This window comes from Oryx dammah, unplaced genomic scaffold, assembly GCF_014754425.2.
Source record: "Oryx dammah isolate SB20612 unplaced genomic scaffold, SCBI_Odam_1.1 HiC_scaffold_12, whole genome shotgun sequence".
In the NCBI taxonomy this organism is placed as follows: domain Eukaryota; kingdom Metazoa; phylum Chordata; class Mammalia; order Artiodactyla; family Bovidae; genus Oryx; species Oryx dammah.
Genome location: NW_024070196.1, coordinates 67,516,299 through 67,542,323, shown reverse-complemented (window position 1 = coordinate 67,542,323; position 26,025 = coordinate 67,516,299). Strand labels below are relative to the sequence as shown.

General features: G+C 54.8%; 1 protein-coding gene across 1 annotated transcript in view; it reads right to left on the bottom strand.

Annotated features, from left to right (window-relative positions):
- ZNRF3 (zinc and ring finger 3) overlaps positions 1–26,025 on the bottom strand; it is a 145,261-nt gene that overhangs the window by 4,083 nt on the left and 115,153 nt on the right. The window contains exons 3-8 of the mRNA XM_040251409.1: positions 8,131–8,205; positions 7,598–7,729; positions 6,134–6,244; positions 5,035–5,202; positions 2,852–2,954; positions 460–2,223 (exon numbers count right to left, since the gene is read on the bottom strand). Coding sequence (XP_040107343.1) covers positions 460–2,223; positions 2,852–2,954; positions 5,035–5,202; positions 6,134–6,244; positions 7,598–7,729; positions 8,131–8,205 — 2,353 coding nt within the window. The remainder of the gene's footprint in view (positions 1–459; positions 2,224–2,851; positions 2,955–5,034; positions 5,203–6,133; positions 6,245–7,597; positions 7,730–8,130; positions 8,206–26,025) is intronic.

Sequence of the window (26,025 nt, the reverse complement as noted above, 5' to 3'; positions counted from 1 at the left end):
TTCACTCCTGAGACAACATGTTTGGAAACGTTGTCACAGTTTGACCATGTCTGCTCAACCTCATAATAAAAGATCTGGACTGGAATTCTGCCTGTCTTTAGCTAAGTTTCATTTTTCCGGGGCTTCCCCTTTCTGGATGCGGGGCAAACCAGCACACAGGGTTCTCACAGACAGACCGTGGAGCCCAGGACCCTGAAGTGGGAGGGGCAGGCCAGCTGGGGGCTGGGCCTGGACATGTGGGTGGGGAGCCCTGGAGAAGAGGGTGCAGAGGGCCAGGTGAGCAGCCTCCAGGGCGTCTGGGGGAGAGGTGAGGGACACACAAGGCCCACAGGTCTGGAGCACAAAGGGGAAATCAGCCGGTACTGGGTTTAGAGCCAAGAGCACCAAGAAAGTCACCCAGGAAGTGACCATGGGGGGAGAAGACCCCAACCCGGGCCTGCTGTCACCGTCCGCTCTCACCTGCAGCCTCGGGGGCTGTGGCGCTGGATTCCCGAGTGTCCTGGAGGGCTCTGGGGGAGCTGGCCCCAGGGGCCCCCACATCCTCCGGAGGGCAGCCAGGTGGCCGTGGTGCCCTGGCTGGGCAGCACAGAACCCGCTCTTCTTGGGCTGCTCCCAGGCCCCTGTGGGGCCACAGGGCATCCGGACCGGGCAGCGTCCCCCACCAGGGGCTGAGGCCACGGGTCCCCTGGCAGTCGGAGGGCAAGCCCAAGTCGCCGTCCACATCCTCTGGAATGATGGGGACGCGCTGGCTCAGGTCCCGGGCCCCGGGGTGACAGCCGGCCGGGGGCTCCTGGGCCAGCGTGTACTGCACGCGCACCGAGCAGTCCTCGGTGTAGCAGCCGCCACCCCCGCGGCCGCGGGCCACCTGCTTCTCTTCATAGAAGCAGCAGGGCAGGCCCTCGTACTTCACCCCGTCCGTCCTGGGCAGATGGTCCGGGTGAAGGCCGTACAGGCCCTGGGAGCTCGCGGGCTGTGGCTCCCTGCCCCGGGGGCCGCACCCCTCACAGGGCGGGGGGCCCAGGTACAAGGGGCCGCCCGCGGTCGCCCCCGCGCCGGGCTCTGGGGCGGGGGCTGGGGGCTCGCAGCAGCAGGTGCACGACGGCCCCTCCCGGGCCCCCTTCCAGGTCCTCCTGAGGTCTGGGGCAGCGCCGGGAGAGGCCTCGAGCCCCCCTTGTGAGGTAGAGCTGTGGGACCCCCGGGGCTCCAGGGAGGAGCTGCTGCTGTAGTTCATCTCCAGGCTGCAGGTGGACAGCTGGTCCCCCGAGGCAGAGGCCGAGACTGAGACGGGCCCAGGCCAGGGCTCCCCCCGCGCGGCGCCGGGACCCCGGGCTGAGGCCGGGAGCTCTTCGGGGGCTGGGGAGCCATCGAGGCGCACCACGGGGCCCCGGCCCGAGCCCCCTACATCGCCAGCGCGACAGGGGCTGCGGCTGCGGTAGACGAAGGGGTCGTAGTCGCTGCTGAGTGAGCTGCGGAAGGTGGAGCAGCTGCCGTACACGCCCTGGTTGCTGACCTCCGTGCAGTCCACCACCGAGTCGCTGGACGAGCAGCGGCACTGGCCCGAGCTGCCGCTGCTGCTGCTGCTGCTGCTGTCGCTGCCCGGGCCGTCGGCCAAGTAGCCGCTGCACACCGAGCGGTGGCCGTGGTAGCAGCTGAAGCTGGACGCGCTGCCGCTCTCCAGGGGCGAGGCTGGGGCCGCGGGCGCGAAGAGCAGGCTGCCGCCGCCGCCACCGCCACCCGGGGGGAAGGCTCGCGCCGGGCTCCCGGGGGCCAGGCTGGCCGGCGGCTGCCCCTCGGGCTCGGGGTAGCTGAGGCCCCGGAAGTAGTAGTGCTGGTACATGGTCTCGTACTGCGAGAAGCAAGCTGCCTTGGAAAAGCTGCGGCCGCTGAACTTGGGCCTGCGGAAGGGGGGCGCGGGCGAGTAGGGCCGGTGCTCCAGGCCACAGCGGTGTGCGGCCAGGCCGTGGTCCAGGTGGAGGGGCGGGTAGCCGCGGATGTAGGCGGGGGTCTGTGGCGGGAAGAGGCCTTGCTCCGCGCGCCGGTCCACGGTCAGCAGCGTGACCGGATTCCCGTGGGCGTCCATGCTGGTCCTCGTGGGGTAGGCTGGCACGGCGCCGGCCCGGTGCACGCGGCCCGGGTAGTGCACCGGCAGGACCACCCTCTGCTGCCGCCCGCGCGCCAGGCTGCTGGTCTCCACGCACACGGCGCTAGGGTTTCCCTTTTGTTCTGGGGAGAAGCGCAGGAAACAGATCAGCGGGCGGAGCTAGAGGGGAAGACACCGGCAGACTGAAGCGGTTAGCACTGAGGAGTTCTGGTCCATTCTAAGCTCCCACCAAACCCGGCCACGCGGGCAGAGGCCTTCTGCTTCTCCACTCTCGGGGTGGTCACTCCTGTTAGGGTCCATCTCCCACCTCCCAGCTGCTTTGAGTGACAAGAGCCTCCAGAGAGGAACCAAGACGAGAGAAAAGGCCCTGACCCTCCTGGAAAAGCGGCTCCGGGGAGGGCGCCCTGCCTTCTGGGCCCTCAGCACCGCCACAGTGACACAGCATCACGACCCCGAGGGAGCAGGCAGGGCGCATGTCACCACTCTTGTCCCGCTTAAGAGACTGTGGGCCCGAGGCCTGAAGAGGCCGGGGGCCTGGTCCAAGGCCAGGAACTCAGTCGTGTCAAAGCCAGAGCTCAGACCCAGGCTGACCCTCCAGCAGACCTCCACAGGCCCCCTGGTGCCTCCAGGTCCTGGCAGCAGTGCCTCGGTGGTCTGCCGGCTCACCAGCCTGTGGTGCCCGTCCTGCTCCCACTAGGCACCCGGGAAAGACAGTGCCTCTCGGCAGGGACAGGGGCAGCGGAGCGTTACCTATGATGTTGTGTCGACAGTGGGGGCAGGTGTGGTGCTGCAGCAGCCAGGGGTCCACGCACTTCCTGTGAAAGCGGTGAGTGCAGGGGATGACCCGCAGCTCCTGGGGCAGGAGAGAGGACACAGAGCCTGAGCGTGGGCCCGGGCAGAGGGCGGTCCACCATGCTGCTTTCTTCCCGCGGGGCCGGAGTGTGGACCAAGGGGCCCAGTGCACCGTGGCGGTGCCCAGAGGCTCCCCCATCCCCACCTTTGGCTCCAACCACAGTGCTTGGTGTCAAGGGAGGAAGTAGGCTCCCTTCTTGCCTCTGGAGGAGGGCACTCACATTCGGGCCACTCACACAGGCCTGCCAGAGCTCGCACAGGGTGCTCAGCCTGGGGTGTGAGGGACAGCTAGGTGTGCTCCAAAACCTTTTGCATTTCTGGGATGGTGGCTGGCTCTGGATACCCAAAATGAGGTGGGTAGAAAGGACGATGCCTGGGATTCCTGACTGACAGGTGGGACAGCAAAGAGGCAAAGTTATCCCACTGTTGCCTTCACTGGACCCTCAACATTCACCTGAGGGCACATGGTCCGTAACAAAACTCCCAACATGGAGAGGAGGTGATGGGGTTCTGAGGCAGACAGAAATGCCTCTAAAGTTCCTGCACCCAGAGCACCTTCTGGACTTGCCACTTCTGATTTTCCATTCTCTGACCAGCTAAACAGAGTAACATTCCAACTAACCCCTAAGGCTGTGCCTGACCGTGCCAAGAGTCCTACCTAGATTTTCTCATGTGACCTTGGTGATTACTTGGAATTCAGGCCAGTCTTGGGCTCATGTCATAAGCAGAGGCACAGAGAGTAAAGTGACTCACCCAAGATCACAGAACTGGAACCCTCCTGGGCCCAGATGAGAGCTCAAGCAGTCTGCAGGTAAAGACTGTGTGAGACTGTTCATTTGAAGGCCTCTGTAAAACCTTGTTTTTCATCCAACAGTCTACACAGTGGCAGGACACTTTCATCAAAGGGGTGTCAAATGCCTTGAACTAATTCTGAAGTGGTTTGCCCCCTGCTCCCTCAAATGTGTGTGTTTATGTGTGCCTCTGCCCGGAAGGAAATGAAGCAGATATAGGAAGTGACTCTCAGTGAATGATAACAGCATTCATTGTATGATTCTTGCAACTTTTCTGAAAGTTTGAAATTTTCAGAAAAAAAAGCTAGAAGGACAAAGGAGACATCACATCCTTTGTCCTTACTTTCTTTTTTTTTCCTGTACCAACCTGGCTTGTGAGATCTTAAATCCCCAACCAGGGATCGAACCTGAGCCCCTGGCAGAAAAAGCGTGGAGTCGTAACCACTGGACCACCAGAGGAGTCCTCTCCTTTGTCTCTTTGTAAGTAAAAATGGGTGCAAGTGTTCCACACAGCTTTTAGGAGAGGACCGTATGAAGCTGAGTTCCAGAGTTTTCAGATGAGCAATGTGAAAATTAAGTGTTGCTCTGGTTCTGTTACTAAGTCATGTCTGACTCTTTTCTGTCTCTCAGAGTTTGCTCAAATTCATGTCCATTGAGTCGGTGATGCTATCCAACCCTCTCCTCTGTCACTCCCTTCTCTCCTGCTCTCAATTTAATAAGTATAAATTAATTAATTTTAATTTAATTAATTTAAGAAGCGGCGGGGGGGCGGCCCCCAACCTTGTGGCTCAGCAGTAAGAATCTGCCTGCCAATGCAGGAGACCGGGGTTTGATCCCTAGGTCAGGAAGATCCCCCAGAGAAGGAAATGGCAACCCACTCTAATATCCTTGCCTGGGAAATCCCATGGACAGCAGAGGAGCCTGGCAGGCTACAGTCCATGAGATCACAGAGTCAGACACGACTGAGTGACTAACACTTTCACTTTCTTCAAATGTAAATTAACTGTAAATATTCCTAAAACCAGAGTTACATAGATTACTGATCAACTTGTGTTCAGCCAGGTCTCTGGGTGAGAGTGTCTATGCGTGTGGCCACCCCCTTCTGGGGGAGACAGCAGTTGGAAGGCCTCAGGATGCCCCCAGGACACCTGGCAGGCTCAGCCCTTGTCCCACAAGGCTGTGGGGAAGGCCCGCGGGGCCTGTCCTTCCGGGTCCCATGTGCCCTCTGCGGGCCAGTCCACCTCATCCTCGGCTCGTCCCCACGGGGCCGGGCCCCGCCCCTGCCATTACCTCCCCGTCGATGTACTTCTCCAGGCAGATGGCACAGTCAGACGTGGAGCTGCTGCTGAGCGTGTCCAGGGCCCCGCAGCTCCCCTCCCGGCGCCCCTTGCTCTTGGAGTTGAACTTCCTGGTTTCCATCTTCTCCAGGGCCTGCACGGCTAGCCTGTTCATGGAATTCTGCGCAGGAGAATGTGGCCCGTGTGAGGGTCTGGGTTGTGTTAACAGCGGCGGTCACCCCCCGGGGGGCCACGGTCAGCCTAACGCTAGTCTCCATCCGACCAGGACAGACTGCCGAGGAATCACTAAACATGGAGAGACCACGGCCCAAGAGCACAGGTTTTCCAGACTCCAGAGAGTCCACCGCACTGGCCTAAGCAGCGGAGCCAGCAGAGGTCTGCTTGAGTTATTTTGGCCAAGTCTGCTCTGGGCTAAGGGCTCCTCCCTTCACTGAAGAACGTCCTGAGGGCCAATGAATAACGCATGGGGGTGTTCAGCACTTGGCAGACTGGACGTGCTCGACAGACACCAGCTGCTGCCCTGTCGCTGACGGCCCACCCGACCCTCGGCGCTGGGTCTCTCTGGGGACATCACACTGCTACACCCCTGAGAGTCTGGACTCCTGAGTGTCCCTCCATTTCCCTCTGCCCCCAAACCCTTCCTTCCTGTAAGCACGCAGTGCTGTGTCAGCCGGGGCACTAGTGTGGCTCCTCTGTTCACTGAGACTCGCCTGAAGAGCTTGGTAGATGCAGATCCGGACACAACACGTCTGGGGTGGGGCCTGAGACTCTGCGCGGCTCCCAATGAGCCTGCCGGTCCCCTAATCATATCTGGGGAGCAGGACTCTAGGGCTCCATGTTAACATTCAAACATTGTTTTCGAAACACCCATGGCTGGAAACGGCACCAGTGCTCGGCCCTTGTATTGAGAGGACGGGCCCCTCTGGAACAGAAACGACTCAGTGCTCTGGGCTCTGCTCCGCTTTTCTCCATCTTTGCTGGCTCTGGGCCAGCAGGGAAGAGGCTGCAGTATGGGGGCAGGACCCCGCCCTGGCCTGCACCGGCAGCGGGGCCTCAGGGATGAAGCTGATGGGCCACTCCGGGGCCATTACCTGACTGCGTCGCTGCTTCAGCTTGATTTTGACGAGGAGGATGAGGCAGACCAAGGAGACCACGACGAAGAAAGCCAGGAAAATCCCCATATCGAAGTACTCAGTGGGTTGCTGGAACAGAACAGACACAGTGAGTCACGGCGCTCTTCGGCCTGGGGATGAGCACACGTGCTGGGTCGGCTCTGGGCAGCGGAGGGATGGAGCCACTGGGCTGTGTTTCCCCTCCTTTGCGGGACACACCAGGGCTTCTGCTAACAGGCACCCGGTGCGCTCTCTGGGCCCAGGGAGTGCCTGTGGTGCGGCCTGGGGAGGCCTGCCGGGGTCTTAGCCAGGCCTCCTAACAGCTGGGAGAACCCTGCTCACTGAGTCCGGCTCCCTGCGGAATAGCGCAGAGTCCGCCGAACCCGGTGGGAGAGGCCCTTCCAAATAAACACAAATATCACATTTATGGGACAAAGGAGTGAGTGTCATGTTTTGAGGCAACAGTGATTACTAACCATATAATTAATGGTTTACAACAACTCAGAAAATTGTACGCTGCTTCCACAAATATCAGCTTCCACTATAGTGAGTCATATTTACCAAAGCACTCTCTTTTTCCCTTTAAAAAGCAGCCAGCAAGTCAGTTCTTCTGCAAACTACCTCTAGTTTTAGTTCTTACCTTTCCCTCATGGCATACAGCCTCCTAAAACCTTACAGCCACCTGATCTGGGACGTGCATTTGGCCCGTCGGAGTGGAGTTTTGCTCACTGAATGCTACGAGCATCTGGGTATTTTTTGCGAAAAGATCCTCCTCTATGTGAATATTCCAATATTTGGGAAGAGGAAATAAAGCATCTATGGAGCACCTGTCCCAGGCTCCTAGAGTCTTGAGCCTGAGGTTGGGCAGAGGATGCCAACAGCGTGGCATGAAAGGATGAAAGTCTTAACACAACTAAGAGAAGCCTAGAAGACAGAGTTGTTCATTAACCACCTGCAGGTGGTGAGCTCTGACCCCAGTTGAAAGCTTATACTTCCAGATTCTAGTACAGGTTAGGGAGTTTCGGTAATGCACTTGCCCCACAGGAAGGAGGAAGCACAGGCTTTATCCTCTTAGTGAAGACCCACAGGAGGAGGGAGACCCAGGAAAAGCAGCTGAGGGTAGGGCACCCTTCCCTTCAGTCCTTAGTCAGCCTTTCATGGGAAGATGGGACAGAAGAGAAAAAAAGACAGGAAGTCACCCAGAGGGGACGCCGGGTGGAAGAGACACCTGGTCACAAGTCATCTATATCTGGAAACGCTTTTCAGATGCCCTCAAGTAAAACTGGTAATCTCTCCCTGGCCTCCGGGCTTACATCTGCTATAAACCTGCAGGTCCCTGGGGCGCATCAGCGTTTTAGATGGGGAAAAAGCCGGAAGCAAAAAAAAGGCCGAAGCCAGAAGGGGCAGGTGGGGGGGGGGGGGGGGCCGGTGGCGGAGGCTCACTCGAGGGGGGCGGTGTTGGATCCGCGCGCGTGCCACTTTCTGCTTGTTGACGATGTTCATCAGCTTGATCGCGTCTGCACCCTTCACATACACCACCGGCCTCTTGAGCGGGTCTTCTGAGCCCTGGTTCAGCTAAGCAAGGAGAGAAGGTGCTGCTTAGAAGACATAATTACTTTCAAGAAGCCAGAGAGAGAGAAAGAAAAGCTGGAGGAAAAGAATATGAAATTCCCTTTTGAAAATCCCCAAACACCAGCATCATAGGCTGGGGGCTCCCAGGCAGATGAAGCTGAGGATGCCCCCTGTTTTAGGATGAAAGATCTTTGACAATGCCTCCCAGCCCCCAGCTCCCTGGCTCTTAACCCCTCTCGACACACTCGCTTTGGAGGACGACGTGCAAACATGGATCACTAATGAAGGCAGACAAGCACAAGGGCCCCGAAGACCCAGGTGACACGACTGTGAGAAGCCAGGCTAAGTAAGGGAGGTGCTTCTCTCAGGGGCCCTGCAGCCTTGGCCTGGCCCCAGGAGCCTACCTGGTCAATAGCTTCCGGGTTTTCGGACACATCGAAGATGACTGCAGTGGCTCCCCGCTGCACAGCTCGCTTGGCCTAGAAGAGTGAGAAAGAGCGTGTGTGGACGTTCCCAAAAAGCCAGCCTTGGGAACCTGACCTGTATTCGGATGCAGAACGTGATGGTCACGAGCTTACGTGACTGGGAGAGTTACCAACTTTCCTACGCCTCGACTTAAGTGAAAGTCGCTCAGTCGCGTGCAACTCTTGGCGACCCCATAGGCGATACAGTCCATGGAATTCCCCAGGCCAGAATCCTGCAGTGAGTGGCCTTTCCCTTTCCTTCACCGGTGGATCTTCCCGACCCAGGAATCAAACTGGGGTCTCCTACCTTGCAGCGGATTCTTTACCAGCTGAGCTATCAGGGAAGCCCAAGCCTCAACTTGCCTGTTTTTTTTTTTTTTTAAAGGAGGGGGTGGGGAGTGGGGTGGGGATGGAGGTGGGTAGGCAACAGCGCCTTGTTCAGTTGAACCTGAGAACTAGATGAGTTAGAAATGGTGAAAATAAATAACTGGGTACTCAATTAACCTCTGTCTCCCTCTTCAGCCTAAGCCTTAACATCAGACTACAAACTGACAACCTGCCCTGTCAGCATAAAGGTATTGGTTTCAGTAATTTCTGCTGTGAACGCAGGGCCACTGGCAACAAAAACACATGCCTTTGGTCCTTGTCTTGTGGTCCTCCTTCTTCCCCATGTCGTCCAGCCCTGCAGTCAGAAGAGCCTGTGACTATGTCCAAAGTAATCTCGAAATGGTCCGTTTTAATAACGGACATGAGCTGAAGAACTTTGGAGATGCTGTCGGGTGGGGGGAAAGGCTACGAGAAATAATTGTAAATGGGGATTTAGAGCTGCTGGCTGCCAAACCTGGCCGCACATCAAAAACCACTTGGGGAAGTTTGTAAAGCAGATTTCCTGGCTCAGACCACAGAGCCTGATTCAGCAGGGCTGGAGTGAGGCCCAGGAAACTGAGTTCTGAAAGTTTTCTGAGGATTCAACCATTTGGGGGAACTACTGATCAGACATGAAATGTTTTAGGAACAAATGAGAAGCGGTGGAATTCTTTTTTGGGGGGTGGAAAGGATTCCTTTCCATCCTGGTGAACCTTCTAGTTTCATGTCCAGCTAAGGGAACAACAGGGTAAAGCTGAGGAAAAATCAGACATAATCCTTGCTTTTAAGAACCTGAATCTTGTTAGGGAAGCAAGACTCCTCCAAAGGTGAGGGGTGGGAGAAGGGACCAAAATGAAAACCCAGCCTTCTGTAAGACGGACAGATGATGGCCAATACTCAGAGGTCAAGAAAGCCTCTATGGGCCAGACTGCTTGAGAAAGAACTAAAGCTGAATTCCTTCCATAGAAATAATCACTACATGGATACAGTATGGGAAAACCACACTGAGCCTTAGGCTGGAATGTGGCTAGGGCAATGCTCCATCAGCCCACCAGAGGGCAGTCTTGCCCCACAGCTGCTACAATAAGCCAGCTCCCTGTACTTGGTACAAGCAGGACAGTGAACCCTTCCGGATACAGCGAAGCCCTCTGCAAGTTAACGAGCTCAGGCACCTGAGTGCTGTCCTTGTTCCCCTTCCCGTTGGACTGAGATTCGCTGCACTTGGTCTGCTCTGCTGCTTGCCGGTCCCACTCTGGTTCCCCACTGGGTGTGCTCCCATCAGGAGGAGCTCCTCGGTGCTGTCCCTGGCTCTTCCAGACAAGCTGCCGATGGGGGCTGGATCACTAAGTCTCTTTCAGTCCCCAGCCTCAGTTTCCCCACCGGTAGAAGGAGGACAGAGCCTTGTCGTGAGGACTAGTCTTGGCCACGCAGAGGCAGCGGGCTGTCCAGAGCGCTGCAGAAAGAGCTGTGATGGCTGTCACCTGCCTCCAGCAAGAGAGGACGTGATGTCCCTGTGAGAAAGTTTGGAGCCAGATGGTGTCACTTTCCTCCATAAAGCTGTTTAGGGGCACCTTTGCCTGAGATCAGCAGGTCCTCAGGGGCCCCAGTAAGTGGGTGCCAGTCTTCTGTTCATGGGGTGTGTGAGTCACTCAGTCGTGTCCACCTCTTTGCGACCCCATGGACTCTAGCCCACCAGGTTTCTCTGTCCATGGGATTCTCCAGGCAAGAATCCTGGAGTGGGTTGCCATTCCCTTTTCCACAGAGTCTTCCTGACCCAGGGATCGAACCCAGGTCTCCTGCATGGCAGGCAGATTCTTTAACAAGGAAGATCCTCCCGGCCTTGTTCATAAACTGGCTGCCAATCAGGAAATAAACAGGATCTCTCGTTCCTTTACTGGCTTTCAGTCCCTGCACATCAGACAGCACTGGAGGGGACTGGGTATGCAGCTCTGTCTTGCTTGGGAGCTTCAGTGGAGGGCGGGCCAGTCTCCTGGTTTCTCTCATGAAAACAGCAGGTCAAGAACATGGAGCTTAAATCCTGTTTATAGCTCGACTGCAGACACAACCAGGTTAATACACAGGGTCCAGGGCACCAATATGTCGTTTGAGAAAACAATCATTCTCACAGTTGGCTTACTTTAAGAATTAGGTTTAATGTAAGCTGCTGTTGAAGTAAGGCTGTATTTCCTGCACACAGGACTGGACACGAGGCGGGTCAGGATTATGTTCAGAACTCAGTTGTCAGGAGCAGGCTTGGGATTTAAAATGTTGTTGTTGTTGGGTCTGACTCTTTGTGACCCCATGAACTGTAGCCCACCAGGCTCCTCTGTCCATGGGATTTCCCAGGCAATAGTACTGGAGTGGGTTGCCATTTCCTCCCTCAGGGATTGAACCTGTTTCTCCAGCTTCACAGGCCAATTCTTTACCACTGAGCCACGTGAAAAGCCTGGGTTTAAAAATAGGCCATGAATGATCTACATTTTGAAAATGACACATTGATCATCCTATTCCCAAAGCAAATGAAAAAACGTACTTGGTCACACAGTTCCCCCTCACCCCACATTTTCAGTTTAAAAATGGCTGCGGCGTCCTTGACCGCTAGATCTTTCGTGTCTTCTGTAGTCAAACTTTGGCCGGAGAGTTATTTCAAAGCCTCATCTTTATGAAGTCACACACCCGATGTCCAAATTTCTCAAACGGAGGCTGTTTCAATGGATGTCTAGGGAAGACGCCTTCTGGTGGACGCTTCTAGTCAGTCATTGTAGCTGAGCTTAGCTGGAGAGGGCAGTTGCCCCTGATCTGTGCACAGACTAGATTAAGAAGAGCTTGAGAAGGGTGTGGGCAGCAGAAAGCAGGTGGGAGGACCAGGCCAGGCCTCCCAGAAGCAGCCGGAGGCCTGGCTTACTGATCTCTGCCCACCCTTCCCTGCGCCCCACTCATACGGGCACGTTCCCACCTTCCATCACCGCCCCTGCTTCCACCAGGCTGGGACAGGTCGGCCCCAGCCAGCAGGTGACCACAAGCCCCACAGCAGGATGTGGACTAAAAGGTTGTCACGGTTCCTTATTTACCTTTCCAGGCCTGCTAGACCCGAGGCGACAACGTCCACAGCCACTGAGACATGTCACGAAAGCGCCAACATCTGCAGACTTACGTCTTGCAGAGTACAAAACGTCAAGCTCTAGAAGACAGGATCTTACGTGACCGGCACTTACTGCAATGCAAGACCCCTGTGGTTATTCAATAAACACTTATTCTGAATGAGAGCAAGTTTGCCTGGGACTGTGTTCTCGGGGGCCTGCTCCCTGAACGTGCACTGTCTCCCCCTCCAAGGAACTGCTTCTATCGATATGCTTAAGTCTTGAATTTCCGGATGCGTATTGTGCGTTCTGCTAATAGTCCCACTACCACCTTGTGGGTGGAGAGACCCACAGCCTAGAGTCTGCTTGGGCTTCGATTAAATTCAGGAATCCCAACCAGGGATGGACCTGGCACTGGTCCAGAGTGTGCAGTTACACCCAGACTGGGTCTGGGGCCTGGTCCTACACCACACCAGGGCTTCCCGGGTGGCTCAGCGGTTAAGAACCCGCCTGCCAATGCGGGAGCCACCGGAGACGTGGGTTCGATCCCTGGGTCAGGAAGATCCCCTGGAGGAGGGCATGGCAACCCACTCCAGTGTTCTTGCCTGGGACCATCCCATGGACAGAGGAACCTGGTGGGCTGCAGTCCCTGGGGTCGAAAAGAGTCAGACACGACTAAGCGACGCGACAGGTTCCCACCCATAGCTCCCCTGCAGAGCCCCTGGGAACAGACCGTTTCTTCATCAAGCACTGGATGCGGGGTCCCCGGTGCTTAAACTTCACTGTAGGAAAACTTTCAGTGGAATACCACCTGAATTGGACATAACCCAAAAGATGGCCCACAATCTCTCCTTTGTCCCTCATGCCTGGCCAGAGCATAAGCCAGGAAGCTGGACTGTTAGCACTGATACTAAGACTTGTGTCTTCAACCTCTTACAGGAAGTTCTGACATATGGGGGCTTCAAGCAGACTTTTTCTTTATTTGCCTCTATTGACTATAAGTCTGCGTTCTGTTTTTTTTTTTTTTTTGCACTTATCATAATCTTCCAACAAGTCATTTAAAATTTTTGTTAATATCTTTAAGGCTCTGATAGATCCCTTCAGATACCCTGCTCACTCATATCTTTTTGATATTTGGGCTATTTCAGTTTTTTTATTTGTATAGTTAATGCCATGTTGAATGAATCTTGGCTTACACGTCCAATTCTCCTAGGATGGAGGCCTAGGGCCAAAGAAAATGAAGATTATTAAGAATCTTTATACAATCCACATAAGATTTTAATGCTCCTCCTTATAAACCCACTCAACTCTTAATTTCTCTGCAGCAAGGACAAGATAGGATGACAAGGACAATAAAAGACAAATCTGGGTCAACAGATTTAACTTCTGGATAAAGTAGCACACTGGGGAGCTGGCTAGGAAGGAGGCTGGTCTGAGAGATACTTGACACGTGTAAAGACCTCCAGAGTGAACTACAATGAGTATTGACTCTTACCTAGCCTACTGATGCTTCAAGGTCAAGTTCATGTGCACAGCCTCCCACGTAAGACTGGTAAATGCTTCTCTTCAGTCAGAAGTAGCTCTTACCCCTGAGTTCTAATACCTGTAAAGATTTTCTCCTCTGCCACTTACCACTTTCTATGATGCATTTTCCTCTGCAAAGGTGACCATCTTTAGTATTTTTGCAATTAATAAAAGTAACGTGCTTGACATGAAAATTCAAACATAACTCAGAAGTTGAAAGCAAAAAATAACCGACTTAGTACCTCCTCAAACCCCAGCTTTATAACGTAACAACAGTGTGGTTTATATCCTTCCATGTGGGTTTTTTTTCTAAATTCATGTATCAGCAGGCATAAAATGCATATGTATATATACACTCACATATGAAAATACACTTAAAAATAAATTGGATGTATATAATCTGTTCTCAACTGTTTTCCCCCTTATCTCAACAATTTACTCAGCAACATTATGCGCAGGGATGCAGAAAAGCGTTTTTCTTCTTACCAGCTACATATAGCCTTCCATTACTGGGTGGACCGCCTCTCTGCCAGGCATTCAGGGGCTCTCTGCATCTTCTCCACCAGGATCAGTGCTGTATGTACAGGCTTGTACTCACATTCTGGTGGCATCCATTCCTTACATCGCTACACGTGGTCCTGTGGAGTCAGATGGCGCTAACATCTCACATGTAATTGTCTTGGCTGGCTGCTAGGCTCACCCGCCCTGGGGTCTGTGGAGCCAGGACGTACATCTGACCCGTTTCGCTGCCCAGAAAAGCCTAACAGAGCAGATCGCCCTGGGCGGGCGCAGCCCACACTCGACAAATTCACATAGCAGGCGGCGGCAGAGTTTAATTCTATTTGTGGTGACATTTATGACTTTATTCATTCGATGGTAGTAATTAACCAGTTACTGTGGGTGCTAGGCCGGGAGGATGAACACGGTGAGCAGGACGGTGGCCGCCCCATCCTCACGGAGCGTCCGTTTCACCAGCAGTGCTGGGGCAGGCCTTGCTGAAGAGCCTTGGGGGAGTTGTAACGAAAGGTCTGAGTGTTCTGTTCCGAGGGCCAATGAATTAGAAATGACTCACCTGGAGCCACTCATCCCACGTTCCTACAGTAGGTCTCAGGGGATGAGACACCGTCCTGTACAGCGTCCTTTGAGAAATATCGAGTGTGCTAAGGCTCTCAGCTACCCGGCAGCCCCAGTTTTTTCAACACAGGACCCTTACTGCAGCAACTTCTGTCCATACCTTTCCTTCCACGGCAGAAGCTTTGGGACTCAAGGCTCTGTGCAAATGGCCGGCTGAGGTGACAGGAGTCTCACTGCCTAACTACTCCCTGGCTCTTAATGCATGGTCGCATGGTCAGAGGGGGAGGGATGGGCCAGCATCTACATTTTGATTTGGAAGACAATGTCTAAGGAATATACCCACTGCAGCTTAAAGGAGGTGGTCCCTGGTGTGAAAACACTCAATTAACAGTTGACCCTCAAATATTGCGGGGGTCAGGGCGCTGACCCTCTACACAACCGAAGGGAAATCACCATGGATCTTAGTCACCCTCTGTATACTTGGCTCCTCAATCTCCAAGGTTCCTCCACGTCCACGGTTCCGTGTTCACAGATTCAACCCCCTGGGTTATGCAGCGCTGTAGTACTGACCACTGAAAAAACCCAGGTCTAAGTGGACCCATGTTCAAACCTGTGTTGCTTGAGGGTCAGCTGTATACCGTGCAATGTGACAACTACTTAAGAAAGCCAACTGTGTGCCAGGCACCCCAGGGAGGATCCAAGCCAGGACCTTCTAGAGCTGTCTGTCTCCACACACCTGCTGTTGTCCTGGGAGGGGGAAGAGATCTCGGTTAGCAAGCAGCAGGCTAAGGGCACTGAGGTCTCTCCCTTTCTTACTCAAGTGTTCATGTGCAGCCCTTCTCCAACATGCACAGCAATATGACCCACAGTGGCAGAAACCACGGTCGTGGGGAATCAAGATGGCACCAGAGGCCCAGGGCTTAGTGCCCACGACCTGGCATCAGCTTCCTGCTTCAGCGGGGACCCCGAGTTACTTCTGCAGCTGTTCCTGGGGCAGAGCTCACTGTTCCAGCTCAGGCTGATAGAGGTGCGTGCGCCTACCCTTCGCGCGGTCCCGGCCTTCCTATAGCCAGGGCTCTCTCTGGAGAGAGGTGCCCCACGAGCACCGTCCAGGGGCCAGGCTGAACCACACCCCTTTGCCCTCACCCTGCTGCTCAGCTGCTCACCAAGTTTTGCTGATTCCATCTTCCACATCCATTCATTTTCCCAGCCCCACTGCTGCCACCCTGTACTGGACACTCGAGTTCTCACCTGAGTCACAACCACCACCCGCCAAGGGCTCCGTAGCCCACCCTGCCTGCCCCCACTGCCCCCCACCCCCACAGGGTCTCCATGCAGCACAAGAGGGCATTCTCGGAATCGCAGACCTGCCCTGCCCCACTCTCCCGAATGACTCTGTGATGCTCTTCGTGTAAGACGTGAGCTCTATGCAAAAAATGGGTAACCACCAAGGTCCTACAGTACACCCAGGGAACTCTGTTCAATGTCACGCAGCAGCCTGGCTGGGAAGGGAGTTTGGCGGAGAACGGATACATGTGTGTGTATGGCTGAGCTCCTCTGCTGCCCACCTGGAAGTAGCACGACACCGCTAATCGGCTATCCTCCAGAAAACAGAATAGGATGTGACGACTCCGGCTTTTTGTGGACTCAGCCCACCAGCCCTGGAGCCTGACGAGGCCGGGCTTCTACAGCTCCTTGCCCACCTGCTGGGGAAACACGCTGCCTCTCGCCCACAGCCAGCCGGGTCTCCTCCAACTCTCACAGCCTCAGGTGTTCCTCTCTGCACCCTGGCCCACCAGGTCCCACTGAAACAGCTCTTGTGACATCACACTGTCACTGTTTACTTAAAGTGCCTCCCTCACTAGAGGGCAGCCAAGGCCTCAAGACTTCTTTCCCGCTCCATTCCCAGAATCCAGCAAAGAGCCTGGCACAGGGTAAAATGGCCTAGAAACCTCTGTTGATTGACCTAAAAAGGATAAGCTTTCGCCCCAGGGGTTAGCATCAAACACTCCGAGCCCTGCTGTTCCAAGCACGGGCTGCGGCTCGCTCCAGGCCACCTGGTCTCCTGTTTCCTCTGACTCTTTCTGAGTGGCGGAAGGTTCATTCTCTACCAGATCTTCTCGGAAGTCAGGATCCTCTGCTGGGCAGATGCTGGCGATTTGGTTTCTTATGAGCTGCGGCTGGCTCTTCTGCTGCAGCGCTTGCGTACGGGCCTTCTATTGGTGGTTGGTTCTAACTCAGGAATTATTCTCTCTGGGGAACCTCCACCCCAGTCCCTGAGAGTGGCTCTGTCTCGCTGGGGATCTTTATGGGGTCGCAGGCCTCTTGTGAGCAGGTCTCTGATGTCAGGGCACTCGTCACATCTGCCCCTTTTACTCCCAGGAGGAACATAAGCCTCCCTGACAACTCTCAGCAGAGGAGAGCTGAGCAAACCACACCTCCAGGTATATGCGCGGGCACAGATGGCAGGAGATGTGCATTTTCACTGTCCTCTCGTTGCTTAGGAAAACCTGCCCACCCATGCCCACCCACCCTGCTGTCAAGATCCCAGAACTGGTGGCAGATTCTGAACCCCCAGACTCAAACATGCCCTTGGGCAGAGCCACGAGAGACCAAAAGTGCAGGCTTGCGAGGCTCGTCCACCTGAGGTCTGAACCTCCAGGCATGGTCCCTGCCAGGAATGCGGGACCCCTAACAAGCCCTGCTCAGGCTGCCACTGGGGCAGGGGCCTGTCCACACAGAGACCACCAGCCAGATGCGGAGACACCCTGCCTGACGCTCACCAGTCTCTCTTGGCTGGTCCCACCCCAGCACAAAACAAGCCAGAGCTCCCCGGGTTCCTGCGCGCCCCTCCCTCTAGACACCGCTAAGTGGATTCTAAAGCTGCCCTCCTCACTTTTTCCTTTCCTCCTCCTCCCCTGTGTTCTCGGCTGAGTGACCACCCAGGCACGGGGCTCTTGGGCTTTCTGCTCCGCCGTTGCGCCCTGAAGCATGAGTCACCGCACGACAGGGGACACTCTTTGCCAGCCGAGGGGGCTTGCAAGGCCTGTCTCACCAAGTGCCCTGTTTTCCTACAGAAACCTTTCATTCCATAGGAAATGAGGTCACACACCGGCGCCCATGGGTAACCGGTGAGAAAAGCCTGGTGCCAAGAAGGGGGTGGGCGTCAGAAGAAGTGGCCAGGAAAAAAAAACAAACGACCGTAACATTCTAACCGGGCAGGGGGCAGGGGGCAGGGGAATCACCGGCTCTGGGGCGGGGTCTGCAGGGGAGGGTTAGGAGGGAAGGAAGGTGGGGAGGAGCACAGAGCTTGAAAAAACAGCCTGGTTTCGTTTACAGTATGCAAGACAGATAGGGTAGTTACTAAACAAAGTTCGCAGGGCATGTGCCTGGTTTACTGCCACGACTTGGAGCCCCTAATCCACTGCCTAAAGGGAGACCAACGCAAAACAGCTCCAACCCAGTGGGGGGTGGGTGTAGGGAAGTGGGGGGGTCGGGCGGCAAGGCGGGCTCACCTTCCGGGGCGAGAGGAGGCGGATGGGGGAGGCGGGTGGGTGGCGCGGCCCGGCCCGCTCCACTGGCTCCTGGCTCCGGGGCTTGGCTGCAGCCCGGCCTGACCTTCCAGGTTTCCCTGGCCGGAGATCAAAGCGCCGAAGCCACAAACACCGCTCAGAACTCCGAGGCCCCGCGGCCTCCCCCTCCCCCCACGCCGCGGGGCCGTCTTCGGGGGGGGCGGGGGTTGTGGGGGGGGCCCCGGGCTCCCATCCGGCCTCCTCTGACCCCACCCCGCCGGCCGCGCCCCTCCCGCCGGGAGAAGGTATTTCTCGCCATAATTAAAGTCATTAAGCCCTCCCGGGGCTAGCTAGCGTCGGCTGCGAGTTCCGAGCTCCGGAACGAAGGTGATGCATTTCAAGTCCTAGTGAAGAGTATGCCGATCTACTTAGGAGACATGTAGCAGCGAGAACTCAGCGGTTAAGTTAGTGGTTAAGGCTGCCTGCGTTTAGTGTTATTTATTCTCAAAATATGTAGCAGCCCCAGTTAATTTCTCCTAATTAAAGGAACCGGCAGGAGAGGCTGGGGGCCGCGGCCGTGTCACGGCGCCATCACCGGATTGGTACCCTTCACGAGCAGAAAACGAACGGAAATGCGTTTCCCTAGATCTTAATCTTTCAGAGACATTTAGACCAGTTCCAAGAAACACAACGATCCTCTTTGTTTTAACACCTTGACGAGGAGCACCCAAACCGGGGAAGCTGTCCACGCCCTCCTGCGCCACTGTGCTGCCGGGTCAAGAGGTGTTGCGGGGCGGGGTGGGGCAACCTCCGCAGGTTGGGTTGTTCCTCGGGAGATGGCCGTGCCTGCGACAGAAACTTCTCGAAGGACTTGTTAGCTGCTATGTCGGGTTGATGAGTTTCCAGAAGCCCCACTTCAGGCCAGATCTTATAAAGTCAGCAACTAGAAACTTCAAAAAGGACCACCCCCTTCTCTGCATACGGCAGCTAACGCTTGTTTAATATAAACAAGTGTTAATTAGGTGGCGGATCGGGCTTAACAACAACAGTGCCTACAGAGTCTGAAGACCCGACAAGCTCCCTTCCACTAGGAGAGCAAAGGCCGGGCTCCTCGCAGAGAGAACCACCAAGTCTGGCGGACTTGCTTCTCAACCTTGGCAAGTCGTGGGGTGCAGGGCAGCCTGCAGGCCTTGGCCCTTGCCCTGGAGATGCCTGTTTCATCTGTTCAGAAGGGAGCCCCCCACTGAGTTTCTCAGTCAGTTTTAAAATTCAGACAGGGCCGAGGTATCACTGAGTCCTGAGCTGCAGCAAGCTTCTGGGGTGCCTGTCAGAGGCACATTCCGACTCAGATAGGTCCAGAAGCTAGGTAACCAGCATCCCAGGCAAAACTGCTGATGAGGCAGAGGAATTCCTGAATCAGGTGGCAAAATGAAAACAAAAACAAAAAAAAACAACCCTAGGATAGTCTGATTATATGTTTTCTTATTTTTATTAAGAGGAAGGGAATCTGGATGAAAGAATTTCTGCATGCCCCAAGCAGGCTTGCTCTTCCCATCGGTGGGGCTTGGGGGGAAACTAACCTTTAAATAAAATAAATGCTACCATCTTGAGGGCCTCCCAGGTGGCTCAGTGGTAAAGAAATCTGCCTGCCAATGCAGGAGACTTGGGTTCTATCCCTGGGTGGAAGACCCCTTGGAAGAGTAAGTGGCAACCCACTCCAGTATTCTTGTCTGGAGAACTCCACGGACAGAGGAGCCTGGCGGACTGCAGTCCACGCACAGCGTTGGAGGCGACTGAGCACACTCACATATGTATCTTAACATATACACCTTCATAGAGACTTGAAAGGCCAGGTTCTAACTGAAATTTCTCCAACTCCTTGGAGTTCATTGTCGGAATGTTTTGGTGTGGAGAAAGCTGACCTCAGGCCCACTCTGCATTTGGGGTGACGGCGGGGGTGGGGGGGGTGGGGCGAGCTTGTGCACATGCGAGGGGTCACCCCAGCCTCGAGGCCAAACTCCACCCACCCTCCTTGGGAAGAGGGCTGTGCTGCCAGGGTACCCTGCCCCAGGAGGAGGGTCCTGGAGGAGAGGACTGCAAGGTCCTAGAAGCCAGCACAGGGCCATCTTGGGAGAGATCTGGGATACTGGAAACAATTTAGAAGGGGGCTTCCTCTTGGATTGTCTTCGAGTGGCCAGAAGCTGTAGAAGCTGGGCCTCCCCCACCTGGTCTTGGGACATGACTGCCTCAGAGCATCAGACCTAGAGAGGGAAAGTAACGTGTTATGTAAGGGCGAGGCAATGAGTGCTTTCAAACAGCACTGACCCTGCACAGCACATCTGCAGGTGAGGTGGGGCTCGCTCCTGGTTTAGAGCTGAACGGCCAGTGGTTACACGATACAGCCGTGGTATCCTGGGGAGCTGAGAACGTGACATCAGCCTCTCTCCGTACGTAATCCAAGGCTATAGAAATACTCATGGTATCCTGCTGCTGCTGCTAAGTCACTTCAGTCGTGTCTGACTCTGTGCGACCCCATAGATGGCAGCCCACCAGACTCCTCCGTCCCTGGGATTCTCCAGGCAAGAACACTGGAGTGGGTTGCCATTGCCTCCTCCAAGCCCAGGGATCAAACCTACATCTCTTGTGTCTCCTGCGTTGGTAGGCATGAGCCATTGGGGAAGCCCCACCCACTAACACCTTATGTAAGTATTCTATTTCCCAACCCCACAATGAAGTTCCAGCTATCTCTTATCCTAACCCAGCTGGATTCCCCACTCTTTAAAACTCCCTTTACAAATGCCATGTAGCTCACACAGTCGACATGAAGTGTGGTGGCAGGGTGGAACGTCCTGCTTATGTACAGGTTAGCTGCTTTGAAACTCATGACTGTCTCAGTCAGAAGCCGTTCATTCAGGAGGCAGGCCCACTGCTCTTTAGGCAGTGCGGGCTCACAAACGGTACACCCTCACTGTGTCGTTCTTAAGGCTCTACCGAGTTTGTTTCACATCGGTCCTCCCCTGTGTACCCTACTGTTGTGAATCCTTGTACCTGTGACTTGTATTAGAATATCGTTTCATCATCTCTTAACTTTACACTAAAGTCATTTATAGCAGCAACAGAACCACACCTCTCCCCCCACCCACCTTGGGTAGAGTTCAGGTGCCCCTCAGCCCGGGGGAGGGGTTTCATGACACCCCCCCAACCACGAGGCCCTGAGGAAGAACAGTAGCTAGAAGGTGACTTGGGAGTGGGTGGCTGACCCGGGTTCTTTTTAGCCCTGTTGGTGTCTAAAAAAAAAAAAATCCAGCTCACCTCCCCAGCTCTGACTGTCAGCACCTGCACAATGGGGGTGATGCTAACAGATGAGACGAGAAAGCGCCTGGCACGCGGTAAGCACTTCGGCACTCTCTCCATCTCGATGCAGTAGGTATGCGAGGAGTGTCTCCTTGGGGCCCTCGACCCTCCCTGTGACCGCCTGTGTGCAGGCTTCCTCTCCTCTCCAGGTCTCTTCTGCAGGTCCAGTTCCCACACAGAGCAGCAGGCACTCTGCTGGACTCACAGGGACTGTACCTGTGGAAGGTTCTGGAAGTCAGCGTGACTCTGCTGCACAGCGTGGACACACAAGAACCTCACGGTTTAGGCACAACCAGGAGAAGGTGGTCAGTAACACATCTGAATGTTCTGGGAGCCTCTTAAAAACACAGGGTGGGGGCAGGCCCTCCCTGTAGACCGGGGGCCCAGGGTGGGAGGTAGACCCCCACTCTGTAGGGCTGAAGGCTCCCTGGGTTGATCCTTGGGCACAGCTGAGAGCAGGACCGCCAGACTGAGACCCTGAGGAGGTCAGAGGATGGGGCGGTGGGAGTGTGCTTCTCAGTCGTAGCTCACCCATCCCTTGTCCACAGCCAACCCCCTGAGCCCAGCCCCAGTCCCAGGACAGCCTGATTCCTTTCTCAGTTGGGCTGTTTGGTTTCTAGAAGCCCACTTATGCTGCTGTAACTCAGACCGAAGGAAAGCGCTCAGAAAAATGTGCTTCAAGGCAACTAAGCTTCTTTCGATACTGGCTGAGGAAATGATACATGCCCCACTCCCCCACCAAGCAGGAGGCTCAGAGTCAAAGGTCAAAGGTCTGGGGGGCAGTCACTATCCCAGGCATCCTCCGGCAGGGTACCTGGGACCCTGCAGGGAGCAAATGTGCCAAGGCCCTCATGCAGGGCGGGGGAAAGGCTGTGGGCACAGAGCAACTCCCTACCCTGTAAGGGGCAAACTTTAGGGTTCACCACAGAGGATCTCCCGGGGCCCAGGGGCCTGCACACCCTGACTGGACAGAGTCTTCTGTGATAATAGGATGATGAAAATTCAAGATGAGAATCTCAAGGATTCCATTTCCGAAGTCCTGCTTTTCTTCACAAGACCCATGGTTTCTTATACAAAGTCTTCAAGCACAACCTGAGTCTAGTTAGCCGAGACACAGAACTGGGATCCCACCTGCCCACCTCAGATCCATTTCCCTGAGGAAAGTCAGGACAGCTGTGCTGTTGGGAGCCCTGGTGGGGATGGGGACTGGGGGTGTGGAGGGGGACACTGGCGAGAGCAGCTGAGATAGTGGGGCAAGCTAGAAAACATCATGGGAGTTCGTTCAGCCCAGAAAGGCCATATTCTAGTGTCTAATTCAAAGAACAAGCCTTATAAGCCCGTCTCTATAGACCAGCAAGCTGAAGGCCATGTGGAAAGTACATTTGTGTTTTTTCTCCCAATGCATTCCAGGTCTGACGCTCAATAAACAGCCACCACAATGGTGGTGGTGGTGGAAGGGGAGGGAGACAAGCTGAGCAGGCACCGAGCAGGCCTTCCTCAGGCTGAGAACAGACCGGAGCTGGAGGAGAAAGAGGTTCCTGTGTATCCCTACCCAGCATCAGGGTGGCAGCAGCAGTTACTTCCTGGGTCCACAGTCCCGTCCTGCCCACCGCCTGGGCTGCAAGATAGTCGGGGGTGGTCACTCGCCTGTGCAGAGCTTGCAGTACCCTGACTAGAGAGAGGGAGCTGGACCAACAGTGGGAACAAGTGGATCGAGACCCTGTGGGACCACCACCTTGAGGGATGCTCTGAACAGATGCTCCACACAGGAGCTGGCACGGGGGGTGCTGTGTGCTGCGGGCTCGAGTGGCTGGGAAGGGCTTTGGCAGCCAAGCTGCCCAAACGAAGAGGAAGGGAAGGCTGGCTGGGAGCTGGACACGTGCTGGCTGAGGCCGAAGACCTTGCAGACACCATCAAGTCGTATGAAGGGAAGAGGCGATGCTCTCTAACTTGATGGTGGTTACACATCACGGTCCCCTCCCAAGGCCACCGTGGAAATACTGACTGCTACTTTGTTGCTGTCGTTTAGTCGCTCAGTGGTGCCTGACTCTACAACCCCATGGACTGTAGCCCCGCCAGGCTCCTCTGTCCATGGGATTTCCCAGGCAAGAATACTGGAGTGGGTTGCCATTTCCTCCTCCAGGGGATCTTCCCGACCCAGGGATCCAACCTGCATCTCCTGCACTGGCAGGTGGAGTCTTTCCCAGTGAGCACTGGGGAAGCGTGACTGCTGCTGCTGCTGCTGCTGCTAAGTCGCTTCAGTTGTGTCCGACTCTGTGCGACCCCATGGACTACAGCCTACCAGGCTCCTCCGTCCCTGGGATTCTCCAGGCAAGAGTCCTGGAGTGGGTTGCCATTGCCTTCTGCAGCTTGACTACTACTTACCAACTAACTCTCTTTTTCTCTCGGTAGCAGGCAGCAGGCCCACAGGTTAGTTTCCAGCACACAGCGTCCAAGAGCCTCTATGGTTTACTGACATTTCTGGATCACTAACTGAAATTGCATTTTTTTTCTGGGAGGCGTGCCCTGACCCCTACACAAAGCTCAGTTTGCTTGCTCTGTGCTTACAGGCAAATGTGTAATTCTGACGGTCTTCCCCAGGAGTTATTTACAAAACACGTATTTCTCGAGTGCCTACCGTGATGGTACAGTCATATGCTGAGCAGGCCCAGTCCTAAAAGATTTAATCCCTCTTAGCTCGGAGCTGCAGCAGTCACACTGGGGGCCCTGTATGCACAGCAAGAAATACTCCTTGAATGAAGGAAAAATGGGAAAGAGGGGAAATAGAAGGAAGAAAGGTGCCTGCTGACAGGGCCCACGTGTCTCCACTTTACGTCAGACCTCAACTCATCATCCCGTGCAGGGCATACTGCCTCGGAACCCTCACTCAGCAAATACTAAAACATTTCTTCGGTGTGAATACTCATAGCCGACAACAAACACACGGGCAATTATTGCTTCAAGAAGGCAGATTTTAAAGTGTAGTTTGATGGCCTTTCACTGTGCCAAAAATTGAAAGAAAAAAAAAAAACAGTTAATGACTTTGAAAGTCGTTTATAATGAAAGAGACCAACGGGACTGTGAACCACAGAAAGGTGGGGTTGGGCTGGATCGCTTCCTTTGGTCAATAATGGGTCAATGACTGTGTCATTAAGAAGAGGACTTCTTGCAAAGGAACAGCTTAATCCCAGGAAAAGGAAAGAGTAAAAAGGTTACATTAAGGGAATCAGGGATAATCTCTATCAATTACCCAGAGCCTTTCCTGTTGGGGAAGTCTCAAAAGAAGAACAGGAAAAGAGCTGGGTCACGATCCAGGTGCTTACGCTTTGTTTCACGATCCGAGAGCTTGGCGGGCTGGCTTGTGGTAGGTAAGTGGAGAGGGCTGAAACCACCAGTGGGCGTGGGTGGGGGGTGGGGTGGGTGTATGTTCAGTCATGCCCCACTCTGCGACCCCATGGGCTCCTCTGATGGGATCCTCCGGGCAAGAACACTGGAGCGGGTTGCCATGCTCTCCTCCGGGGGATCTTCCCCACCAGGGATCGGGAACCTTTGTCTCCTACACTGGCAGGCGCTTTCTTTACCGCTGCACCATCTGGGAAGCCCATGTAACCCCCTCACCCCCACCCCCGAAAAACAAGCAGGTGATTGTAGAATATGCCAGGGCTGGTCCAGGAGGCACCCCACCATCAGGCAGGCAGTGGGGGGCTGGCTGGCCTCGTTTTGAAGCTAAACAAGTCAAACTGCGTTCCCCCGCGGGAGGCTGGCTGTTTGGAAGCACCAGTGAGCCAGATCCAGAAGAGAGGGTGAGGCTGCTTCTCCCGGGCGCCAACATGGCCCAGCTGAGGAGCCGCCACAGTCCTCACACAGAGGGACAAAGGGGGCCTCTGAGGCAACGCTGACCTCCTCGACTATGGTCCATCTGAATCGATTAAGTGCCTCTCGGTCCTGGAACGGGATTAAAGAGCACCTAGCCCCACGTCCCAGATTTGCAGAGGATGCGGTGACTTCCCGAGGTCAGAGCACGCTGGCAGCGGGGGAGGGCGTTCAACTCATATCCTGTCGGCCCTGCCCCCCACTTCTCTGCAGTCCATTATGTCGTGTCATGTCTGGGCTTTCCTTTGGGGAGAAAATCAAAACTCAGGGGTGTCCAATGGTAGTTTTCCAAAAATAGCTGAAGGATATATTTAACCGGTACCTATGCGTTAGAACGTAAGTATTTTGCATATTATTTTAAGCAGTAGTTTACTAGAACATTCCTACACTAAGAGGTCTGAAACCAAACATTTAAGGAAAGAGCTGTTAAACTGATCTGTGAAAGGAAGACGGTGAACTGTAATGAACTCGATCGACAGCAGACAGGTGGATGTTAGCCTTAAAGGAGATGGAGTCTTGAAAAGAAGTGTCAATTCAAATAATTTCAAGTGAATTGAGTTCATTATTAAAAAAAAAAATCCTAGAGTGAGTACTTTTGAAACAACACCGGGGTCCCCTCATTTCTGCCCCATATACTGAATTTGCTTCTACTGGGCATTTGCATAGCTCAAACTTATACATATAAAAGAGAGCTGACTGAAGTCCAAGCTTCTCTCAGAGCACCCGAGCCTGCTCTTCTGCCAGCCACACCATCACAAAGCCCAGAGGCCCCCCTGTCATGAGAACACGAAGATGGGCTATGTTCAGATTCAACCGTGGGCAGGGATGAAGCAAGACTCACAAGTGCTGGGTTCCCCAAGCCCCACAGCCTGACTCCAGTTTGAGCCCCCAAGGGAAAGGGTGCCCAGGACCAGGGTCTGACCGACAGTCAGGAGGAGCTTAGGTTTGGGGGTCGCGGTAACCGCTAACAGATGAGGTTATAGATTAACTCACTGCTGGCATTCGTTGGTTAATGTGCAATTTGGTAGGTGACTTCAATAGTGCTGGGCCAA